Below are 15,957 nucleotides of genomic sequence, written 5' to 3' on the forward strand. Positions count from 1 at the left end.
TCCAGATTTGACTGAAAAACAAAGATACAGAAGCAGTTCAGGTACTGTGTCCAGTTTTGGGTCCCTCACTGCAAGAAAGACACTGAGGCCCTGGAGCATGTCCAGAGAAGGGCAGCAAAGCTGGTGAGGGGTCTGGAGCACAGGCCTTATGAGGAGCAGCTGAGGGAGATGGGATTGTTTGGTCTGAAGGAGACTCAAGAGAGACCTCATTGCTCTCTACAACTCCCTGAAAGGAGGTTATAGTGAGGGGAGGGTCAGCCTCTTCTCTCAGGTAACAGCGACAGGATGAGAGAATGGCCTCAAGCTGTGCCAGGGGAGGCTCAGGTTGGATATTAGAAAAAATTTCTTCTCCAAGGAGTGGTGAGGTATTGGAACAGGCTGCCCAGGGAGCTCATGGAGTCACCGTCCCTGGAGGTTTCTAAGAAAAGGGGAGACGTGGCACTGAGTGACATGGTCTAGAGTGGTCACAGACATGGGTGGATGGTTGAACTAGATGATCTTAGTGGTCTTTCCAGCCTTAATGATTCTGTGATTCTATAAAACTCACCCTTGCATTACAGCATGACAGAATTCCTTTTATAAAGTTGCATTATAGCTCAAGGAACTGGGAATGAGATTTTAAAATCCAAGACTGTGCTCCCTCTATCCTATGCAAGAAGACTTCTAAGCAAATACAGTGCAATAGTGTTGGCTTGCAGTTTGAGAGTTCAGTCTCTAATGCTACCTTACATCCTCCTCTGAACATTTCCTGGCAGTAAGGAAGGAAGGAAGAAACAGGGAAAAACCTAAACTCTTTTCTATATGATCTGCCAAATAAATCTTTTTGCTTTCCCGCTATACCTAGAAACTGTTAGGTCACCCAGCTTCAGCACTGAGGAACCATAATCAGCAAATACTCTTACCTAAGAATTTTTTAAAATAAACATTTCAAGAGGGTGTGAGTAGAAATGTGCTGACCACAACACCTTAGCCCTGCCCAGGCCAGATGCAGAGCAGCTCATACTACATTGCCCTACGATGGACCTCACAGTCCCACCAAGTAACTGAGCTGAACCGTAACTGGTGCGCCGCCATTGCAGCATGCAGAGGCAGTAGAAGCAAACAAATCCCTTCTGATTCAGAGTGAAATGAATCATCTGGAGCCACAAAAAAAGGTTCACAAGACTGTCACACCATAGGAGTAACAGTTGTAGAGGAGCGAGGCCTGCCCATTCCACCGCTGTGTTACAACTGAGTGCTACAGGGCACCACAGCACCAGCACACTACATTGTGGTGTGTATGCACAGGTATACAGCGAGTACATATACACTAAACACACCCTAATACTTGTATTATAATACAATACAGTTATTTCAAAGGCTTATAGGTTTTTTAAATTGATTTGGGCAAAATGCAACCACATGGCAGCACTTTCTGCATTTCCTCACTAACGCAGTTGTACCATCCATTGGTGAGACACAAAGACACGGAGCCCCTTGTGCCAACACCTGCCAGAACCAGCATGGGGAACAGCCCTGGCTTCTGGAATTACTGCACACTCGGTGATCACCAGTGCATGAATTGGATATCTATCAAAAATCAGCCATCTGAATGCAGTTTTTGCAATAAAATGTAAAAACCTTCAGCAGGCACATTCGTTACAGCATCCTCTATCAACTCTTTAATCAGTAAAAATGCAGCAGAAAGCTTTATGTAGCACATCCCCCATCCGTACCTTACCAGATAAGACATCAAGCTGCAGTAAGCAGACAGTGAGAGCGACAGGCCAGAACCACCACGCAGTTCTGCAGCAAGCTCTCCTGTGTTGCAGCTCGATACGAACGTTCTGAAAACCACCGGTGAAAAGCATTCAATCTACACAATGTTTTATGAGGTAACAGCATCCATTACAAACGAGAGCAATTCTGGTGATAAATCGCTTTGGCAGTACTAGGAGCATACCCAGCATGGGAGAAAGCATATTATTGTCCTCGCCTCCTGAGTTTAAAAAGACATCGAGTGCTTCTTGGTCAGACATGTCCATTAGGTCCATCTGTTCCAGCATGTCCACATTCACTTCCATGGAAGACATACTGCCAATTGGTTCTGCAGTAAAAATAGCGCAATGAGCAAACTGACATGACGTTATTACCTATAAAGGCTTTAATTGCTGCTATAATTGTACACATCAGTAATAATTAAACCAGATATGGAAGGAGCGCACGCATCAGATAACTGCTGGGCAGCAATCTCAGCCCGAATCCAAGAACTCTGTGCAACCTCTGTTGTGAAACTGAAATCCATTACAGCTTTTGCAAAACAAAACATTTTTTAGCAACAACGCTTGTAGCAATAGCTTCAGAATTACACTTAGATGAGGTCCAGGGACAAACACTGGAAGTTTCCATTCTGCAGCACTCCTTCCCACTTGCCTCAGCCAAGTCTTTTTAGATTAAAACCCAAGTTTCAGCACACAATCTATAGGCGTCAGTGGATGGGGACATGAAAACTAGAAATGAGGATTAGCGTTAGCAGCCATTCTTCCTCATTCCATCAATTCAGTCTAATAAGTGGCAGCAGTATGCACAACATCTGATGCTCTACCTCTCTCCAGGCATGGGGATTTCACAGCATTAATACCTCAAGAAAACTACTTCTTATTGTCAGTATAAAACTGACTATTCACAGGAGAATTAAATGCCTGGATGAGCATCTTCTTCCTTGAATAACAGAGCATACAAACACAGAACAAGAGTTTTCAGGGGTACTCAAGATTTAAGTCCTTTTGCTGCATGCGTATTCACAAATATAATTAGCAGTTTAATGGTTTATCTAAGTGGAACAATTACGCTATTAAAGCCTTCATATGTCAAGGAAATAAAATTGCATCACGGTGTTCTTCTTCCATATATACTGTACTTTTGTAGTTTTACGTGTACTGGCCTGATCCAATTATTCACAGAAAGTTTCTTTGATACACACGGGTTCAGCATTATACTGAAAATATGAAGTTCAGAAAGGTACATAACCACCTCTCTCAAGCAGAGCAACACAACCACCACTGGTAGTAGTGACACTGCTGACTTTTAGCATAAATGGATTATATACATACACACACACACGTAGTATCACAGACACAGAACCTAGGAGTACAACCTCATTTTTTTCCTAGACTAAAGGAATTTAGAACTTACATATCCCATTTCTCAGATTGTCTAGTTTACAGCACTGTGCAGGTCAGCATTTATGGCACTTGTGCAGAGGAATTGAAATCTCGGACGGCATTCCCTGCTCCAGCATTACAAATGACAGCAGACCTGGTCCTGAAGCACGGACAGAGTCTCCATGTTTTTCCTGCTACATGAATGATGTTATCTCCTTCTTTATTTCCTGTCCTACAAACATTTTGGCCCAACAGATGGATGCCTCCCACACAGAAGTGTCTGCAGTCTATGGCATTCTCGTCCTTTAACTAGTTGGGAGATGCCAGACCTGAGTCATCTACAACAAGGAGAGCGCTTCATCTAGATCTCCCATGTCCTGATCACATGCTCTGGAGATTTCACATGCAACGTAAGAAGCTGCCATATGGGAACCGTTTTGAAAGACAACACTGAGCTTTGCCTGCACCTTTAGAAACGTTCTGATGCTCTTTCTGCCAGGTGATGATGTCAGACTTCGGCATCGTGACACAGGTGACCACCTCCACCCACACCCTCAGAGATACGGGTGCGCTCATGAACTGTAAGGCAGAGAGTGCCGTTCCAGACGTGCCTCGGCACTTTGCATTTCCTCAGACAACAAGGAGAGGTCTGATTGACTTTATAAGGTGTCTAGCTCCCCTGGGACCCAAAGGTTGTTTTAAGAGCTTTCTTAATTTTCAGTTCCCCCAAGGAAGAATTTAGGCATTGCACTGCTTCAGCTGTAAGTAATTAGACCCATTGCTGGCTGTGACCCTTAAACAACATTCTCTAAGTTGCGAGTTTGTGGATTACACCTGAAGTATTTCAAAACTTGCCTCGTCTCTCTGCTATCTGCAAGTATCCTGTGGAAAGGTATTGCTCCATGTCCTGCTGGAAGGCTTCTTCAAAGAATTTCTGACGTTCCTTCAGCTTCATCTGCTGGGTGTGCTCCATATCCAGAACCTTCTGTGCGTGTTCAGCATCCAGCTCAGCTGAGCATAAAACAAAGAAAACAAACAAATCAGTCATGTGCATGTCCCCCAGCCTCTCGGGATTTCAAAGCCAAGGATAAGTTCAATAGCGACAGACTGTTACTACAGACTGTTAACAGAGGCTGTCATAAAAGGAGACTTCTGTGCTTTGCAGCTATATTTTGAAGCTGACAATAAGAATACTATATCATGCAGCACAATCTTAGCATTAAAGTGACATCATAACTATGTTGAGGCAACGTGTGGATTTCTTGAACTGTGTGAACCTGAAAGCACCATCTACCAATACTCAGGACTTCAAAACCAGTTAACGCTGATTTTCTGCTATCGTATATACCAGATACACACAAAAATATAATTATTTTATTGGGATGTTTCAGCACATCTCCGAACACAGAAATACACATACACAAGTGTTTGCATGTCTGCGTGAGACGTTCTAGTTCTGTCATCCCCCAGACAGACTGAGAAGAGAAGCTGAAATGTATCCTAGGAGCAGCCTGGGCTGACGCGAGGTAGGGAATTAGTACTGTTTTCAAGGCCAACATCACACAGTCTTTAGCATCAATACACAGAGTCTTCCCCATATACAGCAGCAATGACAATGCTGGATGATGATGACACTGACACTGAAGAAGCAGAGCCAATTGCCCTGAGTTCCTAATCAAAAAGATTACAGAACCAAAAAGAAAGGGGCAGCTTGTGTACCGTGTACAGACACACAGAGACAGCCAGATTTGCTTACACATGTCTAATGCTGGCCTCTAGCAGCTCCATGCTTCTACAGAGAAACAAATATTAACCAGAATATCAATGGAAGATCTCCTTCCTCCTGTTCTGCCCTACAGGAGCCACTGAAGGGCTAGAGGACATACAAAGAAATGAATTGTTATGTTTGGTGAAGAGTAACATTTGTGAGAATAAGAGCTACTGAAGTAGCCTATCAGAATATGCTTTAGCAGACCTGCTGCTGGGGGAGAAATACACAGACAGGACATGTTTCTCTCAGAGCTCTCTCTCAACGTTTCTGAAGTGCTCTCACGAGCTCTCTGCTCACAGGAAAGAGCAGAATTTGCCTGCGGAGCGGCTGATGGGAAGGGCAGGGGTGGCACAGAGCTGCTCTGCCCACCAGGGAGAGCTCCACAAACAGCCGGGTACAAATGCTGGCTTCTATGTGTCAGGCTGACACAGCCGGGACGTGGCATCCACACAAATGAACACTGAAAGAGCACAAGGCTGTCTAGGGTGAGCATCGCATCGGTCCTCCAGGGAGATTGCTATATTCATGGTATTTCAGAAAAAGGAACTTCATCAGGAGCATTCGCCATGACAGAGATTGCTATCATCAGAATGCAAAAGGTGTTTCACTACACCAGGCAAAAACATCAGAGCGCGGTAATTCCCTCTGTCGCTGCATCACGGTCACAGTTCACGCACAGAAGCTGCAGTGGTTGCCAAAAGGATCTATAAAACTGGACCGACAAACCAAACAGCCATTCAACCATAAGTAAACAAGCTGAAATCTTTTTGTTAATGCAATTTGGTAGTAAAACATCAGTATGTTACAAGGAAAGCATTTTCCTTTAAGTCAGCCCATCTTTATTATCAATTACTCAGTTGCGTACAATGACTCTACATTCCCCGGAGCAATCTGGGGATACATTCCTCCTCTACTGTGACCCTGAATGATGAGCAATTATTAATAACACTGTGGATGATGCAGAAATGTTATTCAATTGTAATAATAAAAGCCAGCGGCTCCCACCGGCAGCGGAAATGTCCTGTCTCTCTCATAATATATTCTGACAGTTTTGCACACTGTATGGGTAGATCAGGGTATTTTTAACCCCAGATGAGAGGCAGTATCCAAGCAACACATGAGACTGGCACAACTTCCCTAGCACCACACTCTCAGGTTTTCCCTTTTCCCTAAGACGTGCTGCGTACTCTGGCAGTTGTCCTGGCCAAAGCTAAAGGCTAAGGGCTGCCTGCATGCTGACAACGTGATAAATGGTAAGAACTGCTGCCGCTGGCCTAAGCAAAAGCAAACAGTCACACCTGAACAACAGAAAACAGGCGGGGTTTTTTGTTGGTGGTGGGTTTTCTGTTTTGTTTTTCTCCACAAAGAAATTCAGAATTGCATTTCCCATAATCCAAGAGCAAGGTTCATGTTTTTATAACACGCCTGATAGACCCAGCACCAAAAGGGAAGACACGAGCACCATCCATACACACTCATACGCTGTTTGTGGCCACATGTGAACTCTTACAGACATCACTGACACCCAACACACGTAAAATATATTGCATTTTTCCTTTCCCCGTGTGAACTGGTAACTGCTCCACTGCTGAGCACCAGAGAAAAAAGGCAGACTACAGAGAAAACACCAGCTCGCGGATAGCTGCAGATTTGTGGAACCCATCACTATGACCCACAGAGAGGGCAACCGCAGCACTGAGCCATCTATGGCCTTTTGCGAGAGCACAACTATGCAGAAGCAGAATATTTCTTAAGAAGCTTGTGTCATCTGCCTCATCCCCAGCAACAGACCCCAGATCTTTGATGAGATTTGAGTAGATTTGATTATATCAATTCTAAATAACTTCATAAAATATTTTTTTATTTACAAGCAGACTCTAATTCTGGAGAAAAAAAAGCCATATCTTAAGTTGAAGTACTAAGGCCTGAACAGTAGGCCTCGAACCAAAGTTGACCTCTACATGAATCTCTCAACCAAGCATTATATATCATCAGTATCTGATCATTAGAGAAATATGTATCTTAGACAAAACATCTCGTTAGTAAGAGACGTAGCTTAGATAAAGCATTATAAGAACGTATTAACCTTTCCTTGTTTAGAGGCATAGCGTCAAGGCCTACTAGTACACAAACTTCCTTGGTTCCTCCTTGAGCCCTGACCAGGCTTGAGGTGGAATCCAAAAGGGAGAACAAAACCAGATGTTTCCGCCTGTCCCATAAACTTATTTATTCAACAATAAAAAAGCTGGACCCTTTTGTAGTGAAGTTGGAGACCTCACCTATGAGTGGACACACTGTGTAGGACCTCCCAATTGCCAGGAAAGGCTCTCCAAATCCTTGCTGCAACCCAAGCTCCCCAGTGACTGTGGATCTAGATGACGGTAAAGTATTTGGGCAATTGGTGATGTATCTTTCTTAATCACTATGACTATCCTCATGTAGTAATGGTTAGGTGCCTTGCCTTGCTCTGTTTTATTCTTCCTGTATCCTTTCACTTCTTATTTCATTGCGTTAAACTTAAGTAAAGATAAATGCAATTCTTTAACTTGGCGTCTGTGACCCTTGTGCTGACCTCATCTGAGGCAAAACATATGTTTTTAAAGCAGAGCCTAGTAGTATGCAAACTCACAAGGAACAAATTACAATAGCTTATAACCACATAGCTTAAGTGTAAAGGGAACTGTTTTCTGACAGCATTCGCATGACTGACTGACCTGCTACAAATTAGAATTCCTGCTGCTGTAGCTACAGGATCACCCAACCAACCAGCTAAGGGACTCTTTTATACTTCGAGACATTTCCCAGTTACACACAACAGATTTCCTGAATAAGTATGGCCACAAAGAAAGCAAACTGGGAGAACAACTACAAAAAAGCAGCAATTTAAAAGTTTTTTGAGATTGCTAATATATCCTTTAGACCTCATGTGAAAGTGAAAGATGTCAAGCTGTCCAAATACGAGGGCTGCTCCAAAAGTAATGCCCTCTACTTTATTATGTTGGCCCACAACATCAGAGGTGAATGTTGGTGGTATGGCAGTAGGGGTCAAACCTTCCCACCAACATTCCATTGCATTCCATTGTTGCCATATGCCAGACAGCAGCAGAGGGGCAGTCTGACAAATTGGCGTCTGACATGGAAGTGTGGATGAAGCAAAGGTGCGTCACTGAATTCCTCCACTAGGAAAACTCTGCATCCTTGGACATTCAGTGACGCTTACTGAATGTTTATAGAGACCCAATAATGGATGTGAGCACAGTGAAACGGGGTGGTGCATTTCAGCAGAGGCAACAGCAACAAGAAAAACAAGCCATGTTCTGGATGGCCATGCACAGCTGTCACACCACAAAATGAAGAGTGTCTCGATCAACTCATCTATGTGAACCAGTGGATTATGATCAGGGAACCATGCACAGAGCTGAGTATTGGCTTCAACGCAATGGAAACAATGGTGGCAACATCGGGATATTGCAAAGTCTGCACTGGGGGGGTCTCACGAATGCTCACACAGGAACTGAAAGAACACTGTATGCAAGTTTGTCAGGACCTACTGAACCAAAACAAGGCTGAAAGTGACAGATTCCTGGATTGCATCATTACTGGTGACTAACTGGAGTCAAAACAGCAGTTCATGGAGCAGCGACATGAATTTCTCATCAAAGTAAAAGTTCAAGATGCAGCCCTCAGTGGGTCGAGTGATGAGCACTGACTTTTGGGATAGGAAAGGGGTGATCCTTCTGGATTTCCTGGAACCCTGACCAACCCCATCAACTCTCATTGCTACATCACGACGCTGGCTAAGCTGAAGGCATGAACTGACAGAGTCAGGCCAGAGAAGACAACCTTTCTCTTGCAGCATGATAACACCAGGCCCCATACCAGTTTGAAGACCACGGAGCACGCTGCCTTGGCTGGACTCTCCTACCACACCCACCATACAGTCCAAATTTGGCACTTTCTGACTTCCATCTGTTCAGGCCAACGAAAGATGGACTGTGTGGGCAACATTTTCCCAGCAACGATGCTGTCGTAGCAGCTGTGTGGCCAGCACAGTGGGCCACCTCCATTGGTGCGCATTTTTATGAGTGCAGCATGCAGGCTCTTGTTCATTGCTGGCTAAAATTCATAGCTAATGATGTGACTACATCAAAAAATAGTGTTCTGTAGCTGAGAATTTGTTCTATCAAATAATGTTATTGCGTTCTTTGTACGTCACAGTTTCCATGGAAATAAATAGGAGGCATTACTTTCAGAGTAATCTACAAAGATGGGTTTTGGTGCTTTTATACTGTTACTCAATCCGTTTACTTTTCTTCAATTAATTTACTACTTTATAGTCCCCCTGGGAACCAGAATCAATAAGTGCATCTGCCGTAAAGAGGGAAAGATACAGAATAAAACAAAAACTGGAGCTTAATCTAAGTGCTCTTTTTCCCCCTCCCTGCAGTTCATGTTTTTCGTAGACTTTTTCAATCAGACCACAAAATGTATGCAAGCATTCTTCCTAGGGATTCTTGCTGTCAGTAACCACATCAAAGTTTCAAGCAGCTCTGCACTGAACGCACCCCAGGTTTTTGATGTTTCTCCAGCACTGGGTGGTTGGGTGTATGGGCAGAACTGAACTCAGCACCTTATGAGGCCTAACAAGCGCTCAGCAGGGCAGAAAAATCCCTCCCCTGATCTCCTGGTCGTGCTCCTGTTCCTACAGCCCAGGATGCTGTGGCCTACTTGTTGCCTTGCCCGCTGCTGGCTGACGCCCAGCTTGCTGCCCACCGCACTACTCCCAGGGCCTTTCTGCAGAGCTGCTCCTCCTGCCCAGGTGCATGGCTTTCCACTTGTACCTGCTGAGCCTCTCGGTCCTCAGTCCTGCCATTGCTGTTCTGACTCATCCCCCAGTTTGGTAACTTATGCTCACGGCTGTCTCATTATTTACCCTTTAAGTGTAAGGGAAAAACAAGAGGAGAAGCTGAAGAGTGCCTCAAAGAATACAGGTTTTCTCAAAAACGTTTAAATTGTTCGTGATGGAATTTAGGAAACATTTTGACAACTTGAGGGAGAAAGTTCACCAGATCACTCTTGCTCTATACTTTGCTAAGAAGCGGTGGGGAAAGCGCTAGCAAAATTTGGAACAACAGGATACAGGTACAAAAATCTTTCTGATCCATATAGGAATGAAACTAAAATTAGTGAGAACTACAAAATACAAAATTCTTTCAAAGCTCTGATTCAACAGCTTGTTTGCAAAGTAAAAACTTTCTTTCAAGTGCACATTCAAACAACAACAAAGCAAAAATTAAGCCCCAACTCCCTTGCCAGTGAAGTCAGGTTTTCACTAGAACTCAGTGACATTGCACGTTGCTGCAGTCAGCAAAATCATAGAAAACCATCTCTGCTGGAAAAAATACGCATAGCTCTGAATGAGATTTATTCTCTTAAAATCCTGCATTTTCATCAAGGAATAATTTACTAAAATCAAGGTTAATAGAACTAATGTTATTAAAATATCAGTCAATAAAATTGATTGCATTCCATGAGAATATTTAACTAGTTTGTGCTTTTACAGATTGCATTAGAAAGCAAAACCACTAATTAGCCCTGAAATAATCCAGTCAAGAAGGAAAGCAGAGGTCTCACCAGAGCAGAGGAATTTTTTTTTTTTTCCAAGTTTACCAATGAGCAGTTTCAGTAAGTTGGCTTACCTTGAAAACTCCTTTTAAACAAGCAAATGTTTTACTTGAGAACCTTCAAAAATACAGAATCAGCCTAAATAAATACCTGAAATAAACTACTGAAAGCAACTGCCCGCATATGTCAGGATTCCAGGTATCGAAACAGCACCTGGAGGAAAAAGCAGCTTCCGACCAACATGACAGGAAACACTACTTGGGAGAAGGTTTCCACATAACCCTATAAGGCTGCGGGTGATCATTATAATTAAGAGGTCCTAAAAATACACTCTACCAAGCAGCACAAACTGGCTTCTAAAAATGTACGTATATCTAGAATTAAAGAAATAATCACGCCGTCTTTATAACCTCACATGGTGTGAGAGAATATTAAGAGTTTGACATTATTAGGATCAGGTCAGCTAAGCAAAAGCTTATTGCATTTGCATTTATTTTACTTTCACAGTTTCTTAGCTCTCTCCTACTTTGCAAAGCCTATTATAGCTGGCCTTTCTGGGGGCAGAGCAGCAGCTTGCTACTGCAGATAAGCACACACCTGAGAGAGAGCACTCACCTACTTTGCCTACTTCTCAATTTTTGTATATAAAGAGCAGACAAGATTTAATGTCTGCAAATGTGGTCATCATCAATAATTTCAGAATTTGTAAAATTGGCTTTAACCACAGCCAAAAGCATCATGAATACGCTGTACTACAGCATGTTGCTTTATCCATCTGCGCTTGTTTCCATACTTTTGTGCCTTCAAGTACACATCTCACAAAGGGTGGCAATGTTACAGCAAAACCTTTAGACAGCAAACTCATCTCCTCCAGGCCCATTCTTATCATAGACTCATCGAACAGTTTGGGGTGGAAGGGACCATTGAGATCATCTAGTTCCAACCCCCTGCTACAGGCAGGGACACTTCCCTCTAGACCAGGTTGCTCAAAGCCCCATCCAGCCTGGCCTTGAATGCTTCCAGGGAGGGGCATCTGTAACCTTGCTGGGCAACCTGTTCCAGTGTTTCACCACCCTCACAGTAAGTTCTTGACTTGCTTTCAATTAGCAAATCTACAATCCAGCATTTTTCAGTCTCCTGGTCCACTTTCACGGAAGGATAATGTTAAACTGAACTAGTACAGGAATTCCACAATAAACAAACTGGCAAGCAACTGAGCTCATGTGCCTGTTTCCTGCCTCCTTATGAATCTACCATTTACCATACTGTAAGAACAATAATTCTGTTAGTAAAGTGCCAAGTATTTGTTTTCAATACAAATTATCCTGACATGTACCTTCACTATGTATAGATTTATTTCTCAAGACAATCTGGCCTTAAAATCTTGCCATGTGCTACAGAAAAATCCCACTGTTACTAGAATTGTACTTGCAAACAGTTCAAATGACTCAGTCCTAGTCTACTGTCATGAGCACTGTTATTTGTTCTATACACTCTCAAATTACTGTTTTTTTCTGTCTCCCTTCAAATTACTCATTTTCAAATGGAAAAACTAATCAATAGTAAATCTAAGCCCAAAGTACATAAAATAGAAACCGCAGTACTGCAATATTATGTTCAGGCTTGTGAAAGTTCATGAAAACATCCCAACTGAGATTAACTGCAGCCCATCACCCAAGTACAAACTGATCTATTCAACAGTTTAATTACTATTTTCCATTCCAAGAAGGTAGCCATCTTTGCTTTGGAACTGGAAAGGTTTAAACTAAAGCAAATGGCTTCTGCTACTGTAACAGTAATGTTAATCTCAACATTGGCACACCTCAGATATTTGCCTCTAGATCTAATTATATGCATGCACAGACACATTATAAATAAATTATGAGAGACTGTTTTGCTGTCACTACACATTGTGCACATGTTGAAAATATGGGTTCCACAACATGGCACATCAGTTGGCAGGTATCGGCTTTTATTTGTCCCTAAGAACAACATGAAGCCCCAAACTCTTGCTTAGGTGAAACTGCTTTTCATCCAATCTATAACCATCATCAGCTATACAGACTAGCACAGAAATGTCAGTGCTTAACTAAATCCTGCCTCCCAAAACTGAAGGTGAGCAATTTTTTTTCTTTTTTTTTTTTTTTACTACTTTCTACTAACAAAAATGAAAATGAAGGTTTCATTCCATATTGCATTTTTAGAACAACTAATTTTCTGACATGAACATGAAGTTTACATCTCCCTCTCCAGAGAGAGCTCTAGAGCTCTCTAGATGAGTCCTACAAGCTCGAGGGCCAAAAAGAACCTCATGTGGGTTCACAGCCTCAGTATGTTATATTTCAACTTACGTTACATTAGGTAACATTATCTTATTTCTTTCTGGATAGAAACATCAGGAAATATACTTACATTAGATTATGCAATGCTTATGCAAAAATCAGAATTTGCTTTGAATTTTACCTATACACAGAATAGGTCTGTTGAACTAATTGCTCTGATGAGGCTGCCTGATGGAGAGATGCATCCCTTAGCATTCTCAGATTCCTTGTTACAGTTCTCAGGACAAACCCTCACATTCCATTCTATGGTAACTTCTGGGTAAGAAAAGAGAATCCATGTGAGGAACCCTTAAGATGTGGAAGCTTTATCACTGCAGTGCTTTAGAAAGCAAATGGAGGCATTTCACTGAGTTTTACTCTTGAAATTCAAAATTCAGTTTTCAATACACATAGTCAGCTATGTTTTTATAAGGCTGGAAACTGAAAATCTTCCTACTATTCATTAATCCACCACAGACTACTCACTTCAGTGGATAGTTAAGCATTTCAGGCATGAAAAGGGCCTATATATATATTTTTTTTTTTGAGGCACGCTTCAATACAAATCTTAGGTTAACATAAGCAATAACTTAATCAGAAAAGAAAAAAATCCTACCTTTCACAAAAAAAATACGCAAGCATTTGAACAAGAATTTGTTTTTCCTCATCTCTTCCACATGATAGGGAATTTGGTATGTGTTATGTAAACAACATTTCATAACAGACCTGCTCTACAAGTGTGTGGCAAGTAACACGAAACGTTTTTGTCCGTCAGAACTGGAAATAATTCCCAATCTTCAGTCCTCTTCATCTGGATCTATCACAGGACTGGAGTTCCGAAAGCACAGAGCCTATAAGACTTGCTGCAATCCCAGTTATCAGCGGTGAATTTATGACAGCGTCAGGGACGCAAGGGCTTGGCTCTAAAATTTAAGTGGCGCTTTGCCATTTCAACAGAATCTGAATTTCACGCTTTAAACAAACAGCAAAAATACCCCATGTTTCAAAAAAATAAAAAAGAGTATGTTTCGAAGGCAAATGCACGTCTACCTCTTTGGAGTAGGCCCAATCAATATGAAAGGACCAAACAGTAACTACAAAAGGAACAAACAGGAAAACAGGAAAAAGCTTTGGTTCTTCATTATTTGTTTCTATTTTAAGCTAAGCACAATAGGGGAAAAACGTACAAATTAAACCTAAACTTTCAAGTTATCAGGACTATAGGAATGCCAATGAAATCACTCTTCCCCACATACAATGCCTATTTAAAGTGTCAAAATTTCATATGCAGTAATATTTTTTAAAGAACATCAAAAGCCAACGGTTATACCAATAGCTTCATGTATTTATCTTTTCTTGATAACTTAGTCTATTTTCTTCTCTACTTCTGTCAAAGCAATCTTCAGTACAAGCAGGAAAACCGCTAGTCATTCGTACTGTTACTGCTATTTCTTCTTCCTCATTCTTAGAAATCAACAAAAAGGAAAAAGACCATTAGATTAAAAATCCAGTCCAGTTCCAAACAGCTCGGTTAACGTCCCAAAATGTATCGCACTGAAGATGTCGGAGATCCTAGTGGGGACCAGACACTTGTTTGATGCCATTAGCAAAAGGAGATCTAATGTAGTGTTCATACTAAGGAAGCAGGACCTCAGGACATCCTAATAGTTTCTAGGAAGTAATCTGAAAGAGGAGTAACTTCCTGACACAGCTATTAGAGATGTTTTGCTACTGGAGGAATTTTAAAATACCCGTTGTCCTGCATTCATTACCCACAGACCATCAGTTGTGACAGGCCAGCTTATTTTGAAAAGCCCTATTTATTTTCAAATGCAAAACAAAGAAGCAATCATTCTTTTTAAAATTGAACATGTAACAGTGCCATATGCTACAGGCACGAGAAAATGTTGACAACCAAACAAAAAAATTGACTCCTTTTCAATTCTTAAGAAACGAGGCTGAACGTATACAGCAGTGTTTCAAGAATATATGACTATTTTCACAGTTAATATTTCTCATTAGAGAAATACTAATCTCAGAAGAAAACAGGAATCATACAGTAAGGTCAGAAATACCCACTAGTGTGCTTTTTTTCCACTGAAAATTTCTATTTTTAAAAAGCAAAAAAAGCCCAAGTGAAAAAGAAAAGCAATTTAGTTAATGCTGAACCAGAATCGCTGTCAATTTTCTAAAGGTAATTTCCAGTACATTTATTCTAAAGAAAGGATATTGAACTTTAAACATTAATTAAACGTTTTAGATTTCCTCTATGCTTCCAGTTTTCAAGTACTAGAAACTATCCCACTTGCTTCTCCATTTTTATTTGGTCCATATTTCAGAAATAACAGATCTTAATCAAAAAAGAAACTGAGACAAAAATTCCAGCTGGCAAAATATCGGTTGGTTTTAAACGGCTCCATTGCACGAATAAATTCTTCCAATGAAATATACACATTTTTAAGATAAATTTTTCTGGAGAAGAAAAAAGAGCTAAAAGAATCTGCTCCCACTGGTTTGACGACTTATTTGTTCTAAGTTGTTCAACTTCTACTATTAAAGGAGGAATAAAGGCCTATCTTTAAGACCTGCATAATTTTACAGCTAATTCAGAAAGGCTTCTACAACTTTGCCATGTCTATTTTTTAAAGACATTCAAGAATAAACATTAAAGAGCAATCCATGCAGGGAGGTGTAAAACCAAAAACCTAATTTCTTTACAGTGTCTAAACTATGATGGAAATGTGTAGCAGATTTTTTTTTTTTTTTTAGGGGTATTGTTTGCCTTTGAAGAATGTCTCATGCTTTAAGTCTTCCAGTATCCTCTATGGCAGCCAACATTTGCTACTAACAGGAAGGGAAACTACATTTCACTAGTTTTCAAGTTTTCACACTGAAATCATTCAAATTTTTACCAATTTTTCTTTTTTTTAAAGACAACCAGGATAAACTAGTGCATCAGTGTTGGCAAAATCAAGGAAGGCCATCGCTCCACTAAAGAATAAACCTGATTTTATGGCACTAGATCAAACTGGCACTACACCACGGACACATTTGTGCCTGTGTGCAAAAATATCTTTTGTGAATCAAACAATTCTGA

General features: G+C 41.3%; 1 protein-coding gene across 1 annotated transcript in view; it reads right to left on the reverse strand.

The window, feature by feature from the left end:
- Window positions 1–15,957, reverse strand: part of DTNBP1 (dystrobrevin binding protein 1) — a 67,727-nt gene that overhangs the window by 1,497 nt on the left and 50,273 nt on the right. Inside the window, exons 8-9 of the mRNA XM_021388286.1 lie at window positions 3,999–4,154; window positions 1,943–2,086 (exon numbers count right to left, since the gene is read on the reverse strand). Coding sequence (XP_021243961.1) covers window positions 1,943–2,086; window positions 3,999–4,154 — 300 coding nt within the window. The remainder of the gene's footprint in view (window positions 1–1,942; window positions 2,087–3,998; window positions 4,155–15,957) is intronic.

This window comes from Numida meleagris, chromosome 2, assembly GCF_002078875.1.
Source record: "Numida meleagris isolate 19003 breed g44 Domestic line chromosome 2, NumMel1.0, whole genome shotgun sequence".
NCBI lineage: Eukaryota > Metazoa > Chordata > Aves > Galliformes > Numididae > Numida > Numida meleagris.